Here is a 20,029-nt window from a genome sequence, read left to right as displayed (position 1 = left end):
CGCCACCGCCGCCTCCGAGCGGCGGCCCTGCCTACCAGAATGCTCAGCAATTGCCGCCGCAGCAACCGGTTCAGCAGCAGGCGCATGGCGCGTCTAGCTTTCAGCAGAACGCGTCCCTCCCTACCCCGGACTTCCAGGCGCTTGGGCTGAGCCCCAGCCAACTCGCGGCTCTTTGGCAGCATGTTCAGAGCGGCGCTCCTCCGCCCCCGCTACCTTTTCCGCCTCCGTTCACCCCGCAGTCTGGCTTCGCCCCTCCGCCGCCTCCGCCGATCCCCTTTCCACCTGGCTTTCAGCCTCCAGCTGTACCTTCGTTCCCTCTTCCACCCCCACAAGCACTCCCTGGGCTTACCCCCGTGCCACCGCTGCCGGGCGCGTCAGCGGCACCGCCTGCTTCCAACAACAGAGTAATGGAAATTGTCCATGGGGACAAGGAGGAAGGAGAGCTTAGCGACGAACCTGGCTCCCAGGAAGAGCCGGGCCGCTCATGGTCACGAGAGGGTGCCCAGCGTGTTGGAAAAGGTGAATCTCTACCATCCTAGACCTTCCGCAGCTGTATCGAGTAGTCTAGATGGGCGCTCGAGCAACAGCGACCGGTTTAATGAACTTAGCCGCACTGACTCTGGAGGAACTGTAGGAAACGAGAGGCATGGTAACGGCATTCCCGGAGACGGTGGGAGACCTAGATCTTCTCAATGGTCGGACCAACGGCACAACCGCACTTCCCTCCATTCGAGAGACCGCCCATACCGCGAGATTCCGGCCGATATGCCGCATAACCCCACCAATACCGAGACTACAGACCTTACGAGGTCGCAACCTTACCAGCCTTCCGTTGAGCGGGCTGGTTTGAACAAGGCAGAGTTCGAAAGTCAGAAACGAGAGGCCGAGTCGTTTCTTACCGCCTTGCATGAGCATGGGTACGGATACACAGATTTGCAGAAGCATGGTCTCGATCCCAAGCTTGTGAAAGAGACTTGGATGTCACTCGGATTGCCTCTTGAACAGCAATCTCTTGATGGTAGGCGTAGCTCTGCTACGGAGTCAAGGGCCCAGCAAGCATCGCCCTCCTCACAGCCGAAGACTGGTCCAGCATCTGCTCCAGTCTTGCCAGCGGCGCAAGCGGCACCGTCCACTCAACTCCCATCTAGGCCTCAACCTACTGTAGGTACTACGGGCATTAACAAGCCAAGTGCGAGTGCAGCAGTGTCTTCGCCCATTGATCGGGCAGCGTACATTGCTCGTCTCATGGCCGCCAAAAATAGCAAGGCTTCTACAAAGTCGACGGCGGCCGCAACGTCATCGGCCACTCCCTCTCCAGCGCCTACATCGGCCGCTCTTGCTCAGGCTCCGCCTGAACCCCCTTCAACGCCGTCTCCGAAAGAACAAGAAAATTCGAAGCAGGAGAACACCTCTGTCGCAGATCCTGCTGTGCTGGCAGCGCAGAAGAAAGAAGCACAAAATGAGTTGTTGCGCAGAAAAATCGAGGCACTTAAGATTCCAAAGAAGAAGGCCGAGGAGGAAGCGCGTGCCAAAGCCCAGGCTGTAGCGGCATCGTTGAGTGCCAGCCGAACGCCATCAAGCTCTGGTGGTGCAAGTACGACAGCCATGCCCAAGTCTGAGATTCCTGTTCGGCCGGCTCAGCAGGAAGTAGCGACGACGTCCTCTACACCTCGCAAAGATGCTCAATCCTCACCCTCACTGCCCCTACCATCCCCTGGGGGTATACCGGGTCTATTCATGACTTCGACCGTCCCCCAGGTCGCTCCTCAACCTGCCCAAGATTCCTCAGGCGTGTCCGCGAATAGAGGCCGCAAGCGCCCGGTGGCAGCAGATTTCGATGATCTGCAACAGCCTCGGGCGCCGACAGCTTTCAAGCGTCCGTTCGGTCAGAGCCAAAATGATCACGAGCAGGTGATCATCGAAGTTAGTGACGACGAGACAGCGGGCAGCGTCATGGATATTGATGAAGCTGACGAACTGCAGCCTTCTGCTCAGCCGTCCGCGCAACCTCCTAAAGGAGGTGCTAACCGTAATCTGCCCTCGCTGACCAACTTCCCCTCCCGACCAAACCTCAGCAGACAAGGGTCGGCGCATTCAACTCCTCCTGCTTCTCAGCCGCCCATACCGGCCGCCAGAGTCGCCGATCTGAAGCGCAAGGAAGAAGAGCTTGCTGCTCTGAAGAAGCTCATTGCCGAGAAGGAGCGCCAGCGGCTGGCTAAAGCGCAATCTAGCCGTGCGCAGACACCGGCAACTCCCACGTATCCGCCTTCTCAGATTCCACAGCCGGTCTCCAGCCCCGCACTTAACGCAACTATTAATAAAGAGTTGTCGCGGGTGCAGCCGGACGTTCGCTCTGAGTCGGCAGGTAGAGGGGACACACCTTCTGCAGCTCTGAGGAGCACCCCACAATCTCCAGCAGAGCATGGCTGGAAACTTCGAAGAAGGGCGGAAATCCAGTCTGGAATCTCTGCATTTGACGCCGATCTCAATAGCAATATGAGCAGGCTCGAACAGCTGCGTAGGGAGATGGAGCAAATTGAAGCAGAGAACAAGCGCCGGCAGCAAGAAAAAGAGTCTCTGATCAACGAGCTTGAGGGACTTGGAATCGATACCGAAGGCATGCCGCACGAGGAGCTTCAGGCCAAGAAGGATGAGATCATGCATCAACAACAAGAAGCCAATGCAGCAGCAGCTGAAGGTGAGCCCTGTCCCTTGCTTCCCAGTTTCTACATAGGCGATCTGACCAGAAATGTAGCGTTGGCCGAAGACCTTGCTGCCAATCCTATGCTCGAAGCAGGAAACCCGTCACAACTGGCCTCTGAGATGCATCCTAAAGTTGCCGCGACCGCCGACAAAGCCGCTTCGGAAAGCTCTGGCGAACGAATGCCCATGTCTGATGGCGAAATAGACAATGAGTCGGACACCACCGAAGCAGAGATGGACATGTCTGACAGCGATGCCGAAACGGAAGGGCCTGCCCGGATTCAGACAGCATCTAACACGGAGACAACTCAAATCTCGGGGGCTCTGGCAGAGCCTGCACCTGCGGAAGAGGCCCAGCCGCCAGCCACATACCCTGCAGAGACATCTGAGCAAGAAGACACGGAGGACTTCTATTCTTCTGAGCCCAGGCCCGAGGACTCGACTTCTGGCCCCGGGCCAATTATTGCCCAAGCGGATCACACATCGGCGGGGAGCAACCAGCAGTATCTTCAGGCAGATGCCAATGGCACTGCAGAGGATGTGGGTGATTATGTGCCACCAGGCAACATCGGACAACAACCTGAGTCGGGATCCACGTCATCTGCTTCGTCTGAGTCATCCGAAGCGGAGCCTGAAGCGCAAAGGCAGGAGCGTGAAACAGGACAGCTAACGGATGCGGCCCTTGAAAGCGAGAATGAAGCTCACTTGGAGCACTTGGAGCCCGCAACGGATGTCCTGATGTCTGGATCTACGAATCAAAATGTGACGGATGGATTGCAGACGGGTGATGCCTCGTCAGAGGGTATGGATGAAGATGAGGATGAGTATGATCCTGCGGACATGCTCCCACATCCGTCGCCTTCGGCCGCAGCGAGCGACTACCCAACACCTCAAACCTCGTCTACCGAGGCCGTCGCTACACAGCCAGCACCTCAATCAGTTAGTGGAAGCCAAGCCTCAAGAGACGTTGGCTCCGGATCGACAAGTTCAGCGCCGCGAACGCCTCTCATATCCATCATTGCGGATGAGGTGGCGCCTGAGCTTCAAGGGCGTGAACCTGGACCGGAAGCGTGCGAGCCAAGTGTATGTCCACCGTACTGACGAGTTCCGTGACTGATACGTACCTAGGCACCAGCACCCAGTGACTTGAAGAAGCACTCGTTCTATACACCCTACGAAAGCCCTCTCAAACAGTTTAAGGCGTATCGCTACCACCCGCAATACTCACAGGAAGTCCCAGGTGGATATAGATCACTTACCTACAGCCACGAGATCGATCCCATGAAGCCGCTCTGTTCGTTTGAGGCGGCCGGGGGGATCTGCAATGACAGTGCATGTGATGGACAGCATTTCCGCACCATGGGCATCAGCGGTGCGTTAAAAGGCCAATCATCACAACCTTCCCCATCCCTTCCCCATAGCAACGCGCAAGAGCCCAAGCTGACACGGGCACGCGATGCCAACAGAGGACAAGGTCCTTGTCCAACTGGGGATTGTGAATCCCGGGCGGACTCCTGAGGAACAGGACAAGTGGAGAGTGGACCTGAAGCAAGTGCTGAAAGGTCTACGTGAACAAAACGTCAGGCACGCCGAGTCCGTGGCCGCGGCCATTACGAAGTACCGCCGAGAGTTCCTTCAGGACCCCAGCAGAGTGCTCAACATTTGAGCCTCGTCCTGTGGAAGTAGGGCGCCTCAGGTGACGCAGACCCTTAGTTGGGTGCCTGGGTTCTCCCTGACCTGAGTATCGGTTCCCCAGATCTGCTGTGATGTTGCCAAGCTCAGGTCTTCTCCCCTATTCCTACACCCCAGTTCTATCCCCTCCCCTCCCCCAATGCCTGTGCGGCTAAGAGGAAAATGAAAGCGAGAAGAAGAAACAGAAAAAGAAAAGAAAAACGGGGTCGAAGCAAAGAGTGGATGAAAGAAGCTCGTGACGAGCAACGAAGTAGTTTGGCGTAGTTGCAAAGATACCCATTTGCATGGCAAGGCGTTTGGCATCCATTCGCGACCCCAGCAGCCGGGGGTAATGGAGGACAAAAGCGCGACTGCGCAAGCCGTTGGCTGAACGGATGAAAGGAACATCAATCCGTATAATGATTGGGCGGATTCTGTACAGCATTTTGGGTGGGGCTTAAAATAGGTAGCATTCATACATAGCCTTGCAGGTAGGACTGATCAAGGCAATAGATCGATTCTTGGCTTTACCCCTCGGTCCGCCTTCCCTCGGCAATGCTTGTACGGTGTGGATGTGATCGTCGAGTGCTGACTGGCACACGGCCGCCTCGCCCCGAGCTCGGTGACGGCGTTCCGGGCTGGCGCTTGGATTTGCCCCAAACGGATGGAAACTTTGCCGATGGTATTCTGCTTCTGGACCTGGGCCTCCCCGCAAGTCTGACGCACCCCACTACTCCCCACCTGCCGCACGAAACTATGTCAGCTACAACGTGTAACGGTCCGTAACCGGCGAGTCTGTTTGTTGTTCGCGGGGCACAAAAAGCCGGGCCACTCCATATATCTCAACGTCCGTCTCTCCCCTCCTTCGCCCATCTGCACCAGCTATTTCCCCCACAGACTAACGAACATGGCAGCCGCTCCAACCTCAGCTCCACTTCCTTTCTCCGTCTCCGGCAAGACCGCAATCGTGACTGGTGCTGGCTCCGGTGAGTTCCCATGCCCAATCCACAATTGCCTCTGAACCGTCACCATTGGCACACCAACAGAACAAAAAGCCAGAAGACAAGGCCTAACACCCCCCCAGGCATCAACCTCGAATTCGCCCGCCTCCTCCTCTCCCGCAACTGCAACGTCGTCTTCGCCGACCTCGCCCTCCGGCCCGAGGCGCAATCGCTCGTCGACGAGCACACGTCCGACGACGCCTCGTCGGCGCGCGCCCTCTTCGTCAAGACCGATGTCACGTCGTGGCCGGAGCTGCGCCAGCTCTTCAGCGCCACGCTCGCCGCCTTTGGCGACTTCGACATCCTCTGCCCGGGCGCGGGCGTGTACGAGCCGCACTGGTCCAACTTCTGGCACCCGCCGGGCTGCTCGGACGCCTCGCGCGACGACGCCGACGGCGGCCGCTACAAGCTGCTCGACATCAACGTGACGCATCCGATCCGCGCGACGCAGCTGGCGTTGAGCCTGTGGCTGCATCCACCGACGCCCGGGCAGGAGAGCAGCAGCAACGGCGTCGTCCCGGTCAAGGCGACGCCGCTCAACCCCAAGCGCGTCGTGCACATCAGCAGCGTGGCGGGGCAGGTGCCCAACTTCAACGCGCCGCTGTACGCGGCCAGCAAGTTCGCCGTGTCGGGCTTCGTGCGCAGCATGGCGCCGCTGGAGCCGACGGCGGGCGTGCGCGTCAACGCCGTCGCGCCGGGAATCATCAAGACGCCGCTGTGGACCGAGCACCCGGAGAAGCTGGCCAACGTCGACGAGGCGCGCGACGGCTGGGCGACGCCCGAGGAGGTCGCCGCAGCGATGCTGGCATGCGTCGAGGAGCCCGGCCTCGTCGGCGGCTCCGTGCTCGAGGTCGGCAAGGACAACAAGAGGCTCGTGGCCGCGTTCAACGATCCCGGGCCCGATCAGGATCCGAGGAAGGGGCTCGTCGCGAGCAATAGCGCGAACGGGACGCAGGAGGTTTGGGGGTGGCTGGGGGATGAGTCCGTTTGGGGGTTGAAGGATAAGTTGTAAGAGGGTGGGATGGGATTGTGAGCTGAGACGGCCTAAACTATATGTACACAATGATGAACAGATTCTTTTAATATCACTGATATTTGCGCGATTTCAATTGCAGGATGCGTAAAAACTGATCTGATACGGCAACGTCGAATGTTCGCATTGTGCATCGAATTCATCGCCAACAACCATATGAGAGCAAACCTCGTTATGAAAGCAAGCGTACAGAAAATATAATCCATGTACAAATACTGATCTTGGAATGAGAGAATTGAGATGCTGTGATAGCCAGTACTTCTTTGGCGTGACTTCACTACAGAGAGCTATTCCAAGTCGGAAGACGAAAGGCCGATCATAACGACCTAATTAATTGCTGATGACGGCAAGTAAGCTTCGCACTATACTTTGTAACCGACCAATGAGATGTCTCGTATTAGTCGTGAGGTTGCTATCACCCATGTTCTCGGTGTATATACCTCCGGACTTCTGTCGCCCGAAGCTGACACCTTCGGTGTACAGTGATGCGGGAGGCGTGACGAACGAAAGACACGGAGGCTTTCTTAAGCAAGCCACACACGTCTTTTGTGAGCCACAATCTGACAGCTCTTCTCCAAGATGATTGCCAGTCTTGAACAATGGTTGGCGCTGTCATCTACGTCGATGCAGCGCACTACTACGCGATCATCAGCTCTATATATCCTCTGCTAACCGAGATGGAGAACATCAGTCTTAAAGATGACCTGCTGCCTTCGAAGCTGACCGTGTAATACTTGCAGCTAGCTCATGGATCAATGAGGATGGCTCGTCGACAATCTAACTTCATCAATACCCGACTACCAGGAAGCCGCAGGTACGAAGCATACTACTGTTTCTATTCGCTGCAACAGCTTCTGGAAGTTGTCAGGGCTGACTAATTAGCAACTACATAGGTACGTCGAGCAAAGTCCTGTTCTAGCTGGCGTGGCCCATCTACGCGTACGGACACCGTCAATCGGACAGGATGCTCATGATCATGACACAGCCACCACCTATCGACCGTCCGTGTGCGCCTATCTAACGCAAAATGGTCATCTTGATCTCAACCGGCTGGTGCAAGAATGCAGTGATATTGCCCAATATCCAAGCACAATCACACCTTCGAGCAGCCGTCAGACCGGAGCTCCCACCGCTCCCCTTATCATATCTTCCCGGGGGGGGGGGGGGGGGGGGGGGGGGGCGCTCAGATAACCAAAACGGAAAAGCCACCACGATACGGCGTTGCCGCGTGGATCTCTTATCAAGATGCTGGCAAAAACCACCTGCGCTGCTGCCAACTCCTCCTGCCGGCTTTCGCAGTCACTATTCCAACAACCCTTGCATATCTGACCACATTCTGGAAGGAGACAGATCTCCGACAGCCGGGCGTTGGTGTCATTTCCATACTTTTGTTTCACATGCGCATCCGCGAACATCCAAGCCATACATACCCGTCCACCCGGTAACTACCATATGCACAATCACACACCCATTTGCAAGCATCCCAAGACATTTAGGTTCTTCCGTTCAACGTGTGATATTCGCGAGTGATTCCACTCCTCCTTCGTTTAATGCTACCTTCCGGGTATCCCGATATGAATTCATGCTCATTGGCCGCGAAACGTGTCCCCCCTTGCCCTCCTTCCCTCCTTCCTTCCAAGTGCGAGCAAGCCGAGAGCCAAAGAAAAAGCGCAGTAGTAACAAATCCCGCGCCGCTATCCCAAATGGAGGAACTCCTCCTTATACCGTTTTCCCAAATGTCCCGAAAAAATAAGTGAGCGCCTCGCTTGAAGTTACGACGATCGGATGTGACAGTAGTAGTAAAACATGGGCATCGTTCGCCCTTGTCAAAATGTTTGTACAAGAAAATAGAAAGAGCCTGCCAAGAGCAGGGCCGAATCATCAAGTGCTGGATTACACCTCTCCAGCCGTAGGTTCTGGGGTTTGGCTGGCGTCAGTCTCCCCCGCCACCGCGTCTTCGGTGCGTTCCCGAGCGGGACCGATGGTGGTTACACCGTGCTCGCCGCCGCAGCCGAAACTCATGATGCGGACCTCGCAATCCTCGCCTGCAGAGACAAGCTTGGAGTCGCTCAGGCCGATGCAGGTTACGGGACCGGCATGTCCGGTGAAAGTCCGTTCATGGCGGCCCGTTCGCGGATCCCACACCTTGACCATGCGGTCTTCGGCACCGGAGACAAGACGCAGGGTGTCAGCTGCAACAGCCCACACACCTTCAACGTGGCCGAAGAAGGTGCGAAGACAGCGGCCTGTTGCCACGCTCCACAAGCGAATCGTGCCGTCGAGAGCACCGGTAATCATGTAGCGCGGCGGCTGTGGGCGTTGTGGTTGATCAGGGTAGAAGGCCTTTGACTCGTCTGAAGCGTAAGGAGGGGTGATGGGGCCGTTGAAGTATCGCAGCATGTTTTGAGAATCAGCTTCAGGAGTGTCTGGCTCATGATCGTGATCCGAGTGAGGGTCGGCTTCCTCATCGTCCAGCTCGAACTCAGGCGGCATTGGCAGCACCTGCTGGACCTGCCCAACATGGCCGTGGAAGGTCTTCAAGCAGCGTTTTGTGTCCAGGTCCCACAGCCTGACGGTGCAGTCATCAGATGCTGAGAAAATAGTACGTGAAGCCCCGTCGATCTTCACCGCATTGACCCAATCCGTGTGGCCCTTGAGGTTGAAGGTGGCCTTATCGGGGAAGTTCCAAACCCGAATGGTGTGGTCCATGGATCCAGTCGCGAGAATGTTATTGGCAAAGTGGAGCGAGACGATGCCCCCCGTGTGGCCGGGGAAAGTTCGGAGCAGTTCACCGGTCTTCCAGTTCCACAGGCGGATGGTGCGGTCAAGGCCACCACTGAACAGCCGGTTGTCTTCAAATTGCAGACACCGCACTCCCGCCGTGTGCCCGGTGAGTGTCCGGATTTCTTCGCCGGTGTTGATGTCCCAGATCTTGATGGTGGCGTCGTAAGAGCCGGTTGCAAGGATGTTGTCGTCGAACTGCAAGCACATAATGCCGTTGGTGTGGCCGCGCAGTATTTTCGTACTGCAGCGACCGTACTTCCAGTTGGTGCCGACCTTGAAACGGTCCTTGTAGACATCTTTCCATGGCCGCTTGGTGCGAGGCTGGAATGCAACGTCTTGAGCCTCTGAGCTAGGCCCGGCAGTGCAGGCCCGTTTAGCAGTGCTGTCCGAGGAGTCTTCGGAGATGCGTCGCTTCAGGTTGCTGGGTCCGGGGCTGGGGCTGGCAGTCCGAGATGCGGCATCGGCACCGTTGGACTCGGTTGACGGCTCGGCCAGTTCGTTCAATCCTCTCCCCGTCGCTCTGAGCTGCATTTGGCGCTTCTCGGTCCGCAACCTCTTGGCCTCAAGGAGCGGTAAGCCCCAGCCACACTTGGTACACTTGCGGTCAATGTGCTGCTCGCACATCTTGTGCCAAACCACGTCATCGTCGGCAAGCTGCCGCCATCGCCGGCTGACTTGAGACGCTTTGCACAGCGAGGTGGTATCCAGGTAGCAGAGGATCTTGAAGCCAAGCTCCGGAGGGAGGGCGGCGAGGAAGTCAATCTTGATTAGATCGCGGACGGCAGCAGAAACGTAGGAAAGTTGAGGGAAACAGCATTGGGCAAGGATACCCTGGAGCATGAGGTTGCGGTGTTTTGCGGGGGCAGCGGAGAAAAGGGACCAGACATGGGCGATGCCCTGCTGGTCGGATTGGGACAGCGTCGCAAGCTCCTCGTGGATTGTCAGTAGGATTCAATTTAGGATTGATAGGTAATAGCACACCTTCTGCAGCTGCTCCATGGACGGCTCGTTGACCTGCCTCCTGCATTTGACATCGGGGCGATGGCGGTAGCAGTATTTCGTGTTTGATTTGTTGCTCATGATCCTGGGCTGCGGGTTGTTTCCGAGGGGATTGTACTGGCTGGGAATGTGTTGAGCCAGAAACGGCTGGACCGTCTTCGCGGCCTGCTTGCTGGTGGAGGAGATGGATATCGAGTCGTCCTTGTCCTCGGCCTCCTTGTCTGCCTCTTCGCTGCCAAGATGGTGTCGTGAGCGTGGGCGGTCGTGGAGGTCGTGTTCCCAGGACAGGCCGTCACGGTGCTGGGTCGGCGACACGTCTGCCAGCTCCTTTTGGGGTGGATGTCGCAGCGAGAGCCTCCTGGCAGGTGGCGCGTGCGGGTCGTGGAAGAGCGACGTCGAGGCCGCGGGCGGTTGCGAGCTTTGCGCCATTGTTGGGGTTGTGACGGGCGCACTGATCGGGAGCGGCGGCGCAAGGAGGTATTAGAGTTTGAGACGTGGTTCAGGCCATGCGGGAACGCTGTCGAGATTGGCGGAGGGAATGGCGTGCGAGAGCGGAGGTTGGGCGGATGGAGGCGATGCGAGGGCTGCGCCGTGGGCCAACGCAGACGGCTATTATTGTGTGCTCTCCAGGGGCGTGGCACGACAGCTGCAGGCGGGCGCGGCCTTTATTGCGGATTGGCGCAGGGCGGTACAGGCAGTATAGAGGATCAGTGGCGTGCTGGAGGTTGCAAGGCCCGAGCGGTTCAAGCACGCAATCGTCGCGGCGATGGTGCAAGTCACGTGCAATCAAGTCATCGTCGCGGTCTCGGCCACCGCGGTGCAAACTTCTTTCGCCAGCCGCGTGGCTCATGAGGTGACGAGCCTGTGTCTGCGCGCTCCCGTGGTTTCGGACATGTCTCGCAGCGCACCCGTCCTTGCGCGACCGCGGTTGCGGCGTTCATTTCCGGCCTTCCAGCGTTGTTTCGAGCATCGCGGCTTCCGTCGGCGCGGCGTGCGGCCGCCATCTCCCGCGCTTGACCGCCCGCCGCCGATCCGGCTAAGTCGTCAGTCCGGGGTACCAGGGTCCTGCCGCTCAACCTACGCCAATGCACGCGCGCCGTCGCCAACACCAAGCAGCTCACCACAGCTAAAGCACACCGCCGTGCTGCCTGCCAGCACGCGAGCCCGTCATCCATGTCCTAGCAACACCACCGGCTACCCGTCCCCCTGCATGACATCATAGCTCCCGTTATGGCGTCCCCGCAGTCCCCGGCTGCCTCGATTGGCAGTCTCGACAACGGCCCGCCGTCCCTCGAACAGCTCGTTGCCCACTTCGTCAGCGCCAAGCGCTCCCTGGCCTCTATCCACCATGTCTGGCGCGCCAACGAGGTCGTCACCCAGGCCCGCCAGCTGCTGGAAGTCGACGCCGTGCTCACCAGCAAGATAGCCTTCCTCGGCCGCGGCCTCGAGGAACAGACCAAGACGCTGAGAACACTGCGCTATGGGGTGGATATGGTGGGTGTCGAGGGCCACGACGAGTTCCAGGTACCCATAATCCCACCTTAGCTAGTTGTGGACCGCCTGATGGTAACAGCCCCAGGAAATGCTGGCCAGCCTCGACGAGTCGTCGCACCATCTGCACAACACTCTCCACTTGCTGAAGGAAACACCAATCCACACCACCCTCCAGCCGCCGGGCACGCCTCAGAAATATCTGTTCGATTTTATCGACTCGTCTAGCGTCAAGGATCTCGAAGCTTCTCTCCGCGGCTGCATAGACCGCCGCAGCGAGGCGGACTCGGTGCTTACTGAGACGATCGACGCGTTCGGAGCATCGCTGGCACGCCTTGATGATGCCATCGACACCTGTCCACCGCCTCCAGATCCCTCGCCCTCGCCCCTGCCGCCCTCGTTCCGCCAGCTCGAAGGTCATGCCACCGAGACGGCCTCTCTCCTCCAATCCCTCGTCCGGCATTACGATCTCTGCGTCACCGCGCTCAAACACACGGAAGGAGGCAACGAGGCGGCGACGCGAGCCGCGTCTGACGAATCTCCCCTGCCGAGCTCGAACGATCTGCCCCACGACCTAGACCCGAACCTGCATGTCAACCTCGACCAACTGGACATCGATGTCGCGAGCCTGAGACCTGATGCCCCACCTCCGCCGCCGATGACGGAGGCCGAACGCGCAGACATGCTAGCCGTTCTGGCGAATGATGCAGCAGAAGTTGACGACGTAGTGGCAGAAATTCGGGACCGGGTGGCCGATATGGAAGGCCTTGCGGCTGAGATGGCCGGCCACATTGAGGCCCTCCAGGCATCATACTCGGCACATCTCCAGGCTTTCCGTCTCATGGTCGATGTTGGCAAAGAAGTTCCTGAATACCTTGCTAGTTGCCGCACCTTCCAGGCGCGGTGGGGAGAAGAGAAAACCAAGATTGAAGAGGGCGTATTGGCTCTTGAAGGTCTTCGAGAGTTCTACGACGGATTCTTGGATGCGTACGATGGATTGCTCGTCGAGGTGGATAGGAGGAGGTCGGTGAGAATAAAGATGGAGCAATATGCACGGGACGCCCTGAGAAAGATCGAGCGGCTCTACGAAGGTAAGTGATCACGCATGTTGAAGTTTGAGCATTTCCCCCGTGGAGGTCCCACGATCCAAAGGAGAAACATGGATATTAACCCATTTCTAAGATGACCTCGCCGCGCGCAATACTTTTCACATTACGCAGGGCGAACACCTGCCCTCAGACATTTGGCCCGGTCTGGTAGATCCGCCTCCTCGCTACGAGCTCGTGATATCGGCCGACCGCGAGACGGCGCCCTCTGCAACAATGACCAGAGACAAGCAGAGCAGGCAACAGGCCGAGGTCGAGGAAATGGAAAGACGCATCCGGGACATCAGCATCCCATCGCTTCCGGACGATGTGGTCGACGGAGCCATCCGCCGCATGGAGGAGCGGCGGGCATGATGAGTGAGCAACTCGAAGTTTTCGGAGCCATCCGGGGACGGGTATGTTGGTTTGATATACGTGCACAGCGACAGTCTGATTACAGCCCATAGCCACCGTACAGGGGCAGTTGAAGCATTGACCAGGACGCAAGTATTCAGCTAGACCGTCAGAGCATGAGATCCGGAGAGCAGCCTTAACGCTATCTTAACTGTGGGTGCAACGAGAAGTGGGCTGACCTCACAGTTTGTGGCGAATGAAGGCGCATGTGGAATAGAACATGGAAAGCACTGAACACAGGCGAATAATGGAATTACTACTCATCTCTTGCAGCAAAGATAGATTGGATGCCGCATCGGCGCTCAAGCGCAGCTATCTTCTTTGGTCTTTTTTTTTTTTTTTTTTTGAACCTCTTGTATAGACCGAGAATGACTTAAGCACACATTTTCTGTATACGCGCGCTATATACCCTTCCCTGGGCAACCACCTGTCTAGATATGGCAGACGAGAAATAGAAAAACAATGGGAAAAAAAACCGACCATGACCAACCCATATATGCCTCGTTCAGTTGCGATGTAGCATGGTTCCCAGGAACGAAAGACACGTTTTAACGCCTTCGTGGATGCAATAATGCCAGACCGTTTTTATTTTCCCCCACCCCCTCTTTAGCACACCCCCAACCATTTTCCAAACATCATAAGGATCTCTCTTCCGTAGAGAACACATAGGATTGACGCAAAAAGCGAAGAAGAAAAAAAGATACGAGAGGAAATGGAAGAAACGAGAAAGATCGACGTATCATCTCTCGCTCATTTCTTGTGGCCCTTTCCAGTGCTCTTGACCAAGCTCTTCTTGACGTGCTTGGGCATCTTAGTCTTCCGCTTCTCGCGCTTCTCCTCCTTGACCGCCAGCTTGTGCGCCTTCTTGTCCTCCTTGTCCTCGAAGCGCTTGCCGCGCGGCGGGCCCTTGTCGCGCCACTCCTTCTCTTCGCCGCTCTCCCCCTCTTCTCCCGAGCTGTCCTCGTCCTCCTCGTCCTCCTCGTCCTCGCCATCCTGGCCCCCGGCGGCGCCGCCCTCCTTCGTCGCGCCGGCAAGTAGGTTCTGGTAGACGAGCGAGTCGCCCTTGCCGGCGCCGACGAGCTCGGCGTCGCGCTCGACGTCGTAGACCTGCTCGAGGGTCTGGGGGATGTACTGCTTGCGGAAGACCTCGTTGTCGACCTCGTCGTCGCGGATGCCGCCGTCCTCGCCCTCGGCGACCTCGCCCTGCTCGGCCCGCACGCGGTACAGCTCCTCGAGCGTGTCGCGCACGCCGGCCATGTCGGTGCTGCCGGCGGGGTTGGTGATGAAGGCGAAGACGGCGCGGTCGGGGAGGGTGTCGACGCCGCGCTGGCCGCCGCGGAAGAAGTCGGCGACGTTCTTGATGTCCATGCGCAGGAACTCGAGCGCACGCGGGTGGTCGTGCTCGACCGACTGCGAGACGTCGATGACGCACAGCCGGCCGTCGTGGTAGAGCAGGTTGTACTCGCTCAGGTCCGCGTGCACCAGCCGGCACACCTGATACATCAGCCGCATGTACGACAGCAGCTCCAGGTACAGGTCGCGCCACCGGCGCTCGATCTCGTCGGCGTCGCTCAGGCCCAGGTCGGCGGGCACGTCGCGCAGCCGCGGCGCCGGCCAGCCCTTGCGGTCGCCCACGAAGCCCATGACCAGCACGTGCAGCCGCAGGTGCAGCGGCTGCGGGCACGGGATGCCCGCCGCGTGCAGGCGCTTGAGGTTGCGCATCTCCTTCTCCGCCCACACCTTGACCATGGCCCGGTTGTTGCTCTTGCTGTAGCCGCCGCGGAAGCGGAACTCGCCCGTCACGTACTTGTCGCGGTCCTTGAACACCAGGATGCTGGTCTTGTACACCTTGATGGCGCGGTGGACGGGCGGCGCGTCCTCGTCCTCGGGCAGCGAGAGCGCGTGGTACACGTTGGCCTCCTTGCCCGTCGACACGCAGCCGTGGATTTCGCTGACGATGCCGCGGTTGATCATCTGCAGCAGCAGCATGCGCGTGCGCGGGTCCAGCACCTGCTCCGACGTCGCCCGGTCCGCCCTGTCCTTGCCGCCGTCGTCGTTCCTGCCGCTGCCCTTGCCGTTGCCGCTGCCGCCGCCGCCGCCATAGCGCGAGTCGTCGAGTCGGATCTTGCTCGCGTGCACCGACAGCGACCGGATCTGGTCGTCGATGGCTGTCTTGGTGTTGGCCGACGGCTTGGGCGCCGCGCCTTGCGGGTTCGTCTTGGGCTTGTACGCCGCCGGCACCGCCGGGTCGTTCAGCTTGCGCTGCCGATTGTAGGATTTCGTGAAGTCGTTGGGGTTCGCCGAACCGAGCGCGTCGGCGGCGAATTCGTCGTCCGCTTCCTCATCCGAGGCATCCTCGAAGATGTCGTCGTAGTCGTCGCCGTCCGAGAATTCATTTTCGCCGTCCGCGGGCTGTTGCACCTCCTCTGGCTGGGGTGCGGTGGAGAGGGACACACCGCCGTCGGCCTCGGGTTCATAGCCTTGGTGGGGGGCGTACTCGTGCGTGGGCTCGTGTGCGGCCGCTGGAGAAATCTCCTGCGATGCCATGATGGCGAAATTGGCTCGATGCGGAGAAAATGTGTTTCGGCGGACAATTCCTAGGATCTGCTGCCCCTAGATTTTTAAAAACTTTGGAGGATCGGCGGGGATTCTTCGAGGTGTGGCAACGCGACATGCGGGTGTTGATTCTCAAAAAATTCATGGGTTCGGCGTCATACTGGCCGTGCCCCGCGCTAGCCCATTGCGGAAGGCGGTGATCACCTATGCCTGCGGACTCTGGCAATGGCTGTCGGTCAAGACGAAGAGTGTCATGGACAATCGAAAGTCAACAAATATATTTACCAATTGCCATGCCCCGTGGGGCTCTCCTGTCGTGTTATAAGCCCAGTCATCGACTTGCTGTAAGAAAAGAGACATACGAATCTCCTTCATACCAGATGTATTTCCTACCCACATCCCGGCCTCAGACGTCCTGGCAATGTCCCGACCTTTCATTTTGAACAAGCACTTGTCGTACCGGCTCATACCGTTCACCTTGTGACTAATCAGTCACGTAATCAGGAAAAGATTTAGAAAAAAGACAACTTTTCAATTCCATATTACTGTCAGATGCAGGCTGCACACCTGCCTTTCAATCGCATCCCCATGAGTCCATCATGCAGCTATGCAAAAGAAGCGCACCCCCATCCAACCACCGCCTGTCCCTACCAACCACCACTTTTCGGATGAGGGGTATATGCACACAAAAACAGTAGCCGTCAATAACCCATGAATTCCTACAAGACAGGAAAAGAAGAAGAAAAAGAAGAATCACCACCCGTTTTCTTTTGTAGGTCGTACTTCCCATCCTTACACGTTTTCCTCACGCACGAATTAATACATAAGTTGTTTTTACCTCCACTTTTTCACGACTGACAAGACGAGAGAACTGTTTAGTCCTCGGTAAGGTCACCGTACTCCCAAATGCCCTTCCTGTCGGCCTTGGCTTCCTCTTCCTTCTGCTTCAGGGACTTCAGGATGTCGGAGGCCGAGCGCTCCCAAGCCTTGAGCTTCCTCGGGACCATGGCGTAACCACCGGAAATGATGTCCGCGTTCACAGTCTCAGTCGAGTTGTTGCTTGCGACATCGAACAAAGTGACGTAGAGCGTGTTGTCCTGTACATGGTCGACGTTGGCGACCATCTGGCGCCCAGCGGTCTCCTGACCGATGAAGTCAACAGCGTCGCGAAGGTAGTCGGTGGAGGTGGGGAATTGCGTGAAAGAAAGAACAGCGTCGACAGCTTGGGGCTTGAGGCTCTGAGTGCTGAACTTGGCGTCGAGAGGGCGGAGGCGGCTGTAAGGAATGGTTTCCGAGTTGCCGTAGTCGATGTAAAGAACCTCAACCTTCTTGGCTTCACGGTCATTGCGGCGGACCCTGGCGCGGTACCACTCCTCATCCTCTGTGAACTTCGCCGATACGAAGTCACCGGCCTTAACCTGCTCCACAGGCCTGTCATTGGCCTTGTTGAGGTGGAAGCTGCGGAAGGCGTTCATGAGATCCGTGAGAGCCGTGGTGCCAGCTCCAACCTCCTGCAGCTTCAGGCGGCAGGTTTCCTCATCCACATGGGTGACCATGACGTCGCGGAAGTCCTTGCGGCGCTCCGCCGGCTCGCCACTGCCGTTAGCACCGTTGGAAACTGCCTCGAAAGGAGTTCCCTCGTCCTCCTCATCCTGCGACGGATCCCAGCTGTGCCACATGCCCTTACGGCCCTCCTTGGCCTTTTTCTCCGCAGCGAAGAGCTCGGTAGCATTACCTGACTTCTCAGCGGAATAGGCGTGGACGGACGCAAGACCCTCTTCAACCAGGACCTTGGCGAAGCTCTCGCGGTTGACGTAGAGCGTACCAATGAAACCTCCGACCTTGTCGCAGTCCTCGACGTCGATTTCAACGTCACGCTGCTGGCAACGCTTGTTAGCGAAGTCGTGCGCCTCCTGACCGAAAGGTTCGCTCTTCTCGTTCGGGTTCCTAGCCGACCTAGGTGCGCGGATGCCGGAAAGGACCAAAGTAAGCTTGGCGTTTTCACGGGGGACAAGCACAGTGAAGCGCGAGCCGGACTTGACGAAGTCAACGATGGCGGGAACCTTCCTCTGCCTAGAGAGCAGAGTAAGCTGCCTCTTCGCCTTCTCCAAGCTCTCCGAGTAGTCCACGTATGCCTTGGTGGCCGGGGGCTTTGCAGCCCACATACCACGGCCCTCTTGCTGGGCTTCTTGCTCAGCAAGGAGCAGATCGTCGTAGATGGGGCTGCGGTCCGAGTCGTCTGCGCGGTGCCTGATCACAGAGGCGTAACCATTCTCGACCAGGAGCAAGGCGACGTTCTTGTCGTTGAAGGTGACGGTAGCCATCTCACGCTCTTCATAGCCGTCCGAGGGAGGTCGCTTGCCGTCAGTCCTGACCTTGACGTGCTTGGCGATGAGACGCTTGCGAAGGAACTCCTTAGCCTCCGCTTGCCAGGGCGCTTGCTTGGGGTCCGAAGGCTTGGGCTGTCTGACGCTGCTCAGATTGACGCGCTTCTCAGCACCTGCCTTGTTGCGCAGGAAGAGAGTGTCCGCACTCTGGATCCTGCTGACTACAACCTCGACTGCTCCCGCGGTGCTCTGCTTGGGAGCAACGTGGCCCTGGAAAACACCTGCCCTGTTCTCCTTGGCGGCTCTCTCAGCCTGCCTCAGCTTTCCCATTTCAGCGCCCAAGAGTGTAGTATGTTGGTCCATGCACCGTGCGAGACCAGCCTCGAGCAAGAAGGGCGCAACGTTTCCACGCTGAGGGTGCTTCACGGAGCCGACAATCTGGTTTTGCGGGCTCACGCCGAGAGGAGTGAACTTGATAGTACGTTGCAGCAGGCGACTTTCGATGAACTGTTGCGCTTCGTCGCCAAAAGGTTCGGCGGGTTGTTCCTTGCCGTCTGAAGGGTTTACACGCTTCGTCGATGGTGCGCGGATGCCAGCGATGAGCGTCATGGTTTGCACGTGCTTGGTCGGTGATAGGAGTAGGCGCGCAATGAGACGGTCGCCACTGAGGACCTTCTCCACAATGGCTGTTCCCAAGTTAGCGGATCAGTTCTGAAGCACTTCATTTTGGAGGTCCCTTACAGTCGATATCCTTGCCCTTATTCTGCTCAACGAAGCTCTTGGCATCAGGCAAGTCGTACGAAGTCTCGAGGCGGTTCGGAGTATCGGACCAGACTCCCTTCGAGTCGGCCTTGGCGCGCGCTTCGAGGACCTCAAGCTTTTGTACTATCGCTTGCGACGAATCGGCATCGTTCTTGCGGTCGGCGTCGTCGCGGAGCTTGACCCAGCCCTCAGCAATTGCGGCGTCGGGGAGCATCAGGCCACCGGGTAGGCTGATGATGCCATAGTCGCGCTTCGTGGTCGGGATGGTGTACAGAACCTTGAATTGCACGACCTTGCCAACCAGGATGCGGCGCAGGAATTCGCGAGATTCAAAGGCGAAGGGCTGTTGCAGAAAAAAGCGTAAGCATGGTTCTTATGGATGGAAACGTTGACAATTGGCGTAGGTAGTGCATGCGCAACTCGGGTTGAGCCTGCGGTACAGAGGCACAAGGCGGCTTCGGAAAGGGTGTTACCTACCTCATCGCCCTCCCTCCTTATCCTGGGGGCGGAGACGAAAGCGAGACTCAGGACGCGCTCCTGCTTCGGGTTGTTCACGTTGTGCAGGACGACGGTGTCACCGGAGAGAACAGACTTGACCATAGCCTGGTAGAGAGCCATGATGAAGGACGGGGCGATGCAGCTGCAGGCGCAATTGGTGTCAGCTTTGCCACTTCACACAAGCTATAGCTCCCGGAACAAAGTTGCGTGACACTCACTCGAGCTGAAACCTTAAGACGGAGGGGAGAAAGCCGGAGCAGGAATGCCAATTGGCGCGGTCGAGAGCTAAAGGAGCGGGTTGGAAAGTACAACTGTTGGAGGTGCAGTGGAGGTAAAGTTGCTGGGAGGAAGGTGGTGTTTGCGGAGCGAGTCGTTGCGGCGAATGGAGGAGCTGTGGGGTTGAATCTGGCCTTTTCGGCGTCACTGACGAGGGTCCCTCGCACGCGAGGACCGACGGCTCCCGCACGCGAACCTCCGCCGCACGTCACTGCTGGCCGAGGCAGCCCGCACCCCATACGGCAAGAGCGCAAAGGTACTGTGTAGTATCGTTTATGCACTGCAATCTATTTCACGTCAATTTTGCGAACGTCGCTTTCGACCCTCCCAAGATGCATCAACGTCACTGTCACCATTCTCTTGCACGGTAGTTGGGGCGTCATCGTCTCAAATTTTACTGCCTATCTACTACTGCGACATTCGGGGTAT

The 20,029-nt window shown here is 57.9% G+C and overlaps 6 protein-coding genes across 6 annotated transcripts; 3 read left to right on the top strand and 3 right to left on the bottom strand.

Annotated features, from left to right (window-relative positions):
• Positions 1-420: 420 nt before the first annotated feature.
• Positions 421-4,369, top strand: SLS55_007455 (uncharacterized protein; the record flags this gene model as incomplete). Its single annotated transcript, XM_066778874.1, has 4 exons — positions 421-3,527; positions 3,628-3,786; positions 3,846-4,075; positions 4,170-4,369. The coding sequence occupies 4 exons, from the start codon at positions 421-423 to the stop codon at positions 4,367-4,369; spliced, it is 3,696 nt and encodes a 1,231-aa protein (XP_066631311.1).
• Positions 4,370-5,281: 912 nt separating this feature from the next.
• SLS55_007454 (uncharacterized protein) lies at positions 5,282-6,387 on the top strand (the record flags this gene model as incomplete). Its single annotated transcript, XM_066778873.1, has 2 exons — positions 5,282-5,360; positions 5,459-6,387. 2 exons carry the CDS (start codon positions 5,282-5,284, stop codon positions 6,385-6,387), a joined length of 1,008 nt encoding a protein of 335 aa, XP_066631310.1.
• Positions 6,388-8,301: 1,914 nt separating this feature from the next.
• SLS55_007453 (uncharacterized protein) lies at positions 8,302-10,620 on the bottom strand (the record flags this gene model as incomplete). Its single annotated transcript, XM_066778872.1, has 2 exons — positions 8,302-10,122; positions 10,174-10,620. 2 exons carry the CDS (start codon positions 10,618-10,620, stop codon positions 8,302-8,304), a joined length of 2,268 nt encoding a protein of 755 aa, XP_066631309.1.
• Positions 10,621-11,421: 801 nt separating this feature from the next.
• atg17 (Autophagy-related protein 17) lies at positions 11,422-13,142 on the top strand (the record flags this gene model as incomplete). Its single annotated transcript, XM_066778871.1, has 3 exons — positions 11,422-11,715; positions 11,765-12,773; positions 12,865-13,142. The coding sequence occupies 3 exons, from the start codon at positions 11,422-11,424 to the stop codon at positions 13,140-13,142; spliced, it is 1,581 nt and encodes a 526-aa protein (XP_066631308.1).
• A 789-nt stretch (positions 13,143-13,931) lies between these two features.
• On the bottom strand, positions 13,932-15,728 carry rio1 (Serine/threonine-protein kinase rio1; the record flags this gene model as incomplete). The annotated part of the gene is made up of 1 exon (XM_066778870.1): positions 13,932-15,728. The coding sequence occupies one exon, from the start codon at positions 15,726-15,728 to the stop codon at positions 13,932-13,934; it is 1,797 nt and encodes a 598-aa protein (XP_066631307.1).
• An 884-nt stretch (positions 15,729-16,612) lies between these two features.
• On the bottom strand, positions 16,613-19,444 carry SLS55_007450 (uncharacterized protein; the record flags this gene model as incomplete). The annotated part of the gene is made up of 3 exons (XM_066778869.1): positions 16,613-18,750; positions 18,806-19,169; positions 19,304-19,444. The coding sequence occupies 3 exons, from the start codon at positions 19,442-19,444 to the stop codon at positions 16,613-16,615; spliced, it is 2,643 nt and encodes an 880-aa protein (XP_066631306.1).
• Positions 19,445-20,029: the final 585 nt, after the last annotated feature.

Source organism: Diplodia seriata, assembly GCF_021436955.1.
Source record: "Diplodia seriata strain FDS-637 chromosome Unknown scaffold_7, whole genome shotgun sequence".
Taxonomy (NCBI): Eukaryota; Fungi; Ascomycota; class Dothideomycetes; order Botryosphaeriales; family Botryosphaeriaceae; genus Diplodia; species Diplodia seriata.
Note: the sequence above shows the minus strand (reverse complement) of the source record. Positions and strands in the feature narration are given on the sequence as shown.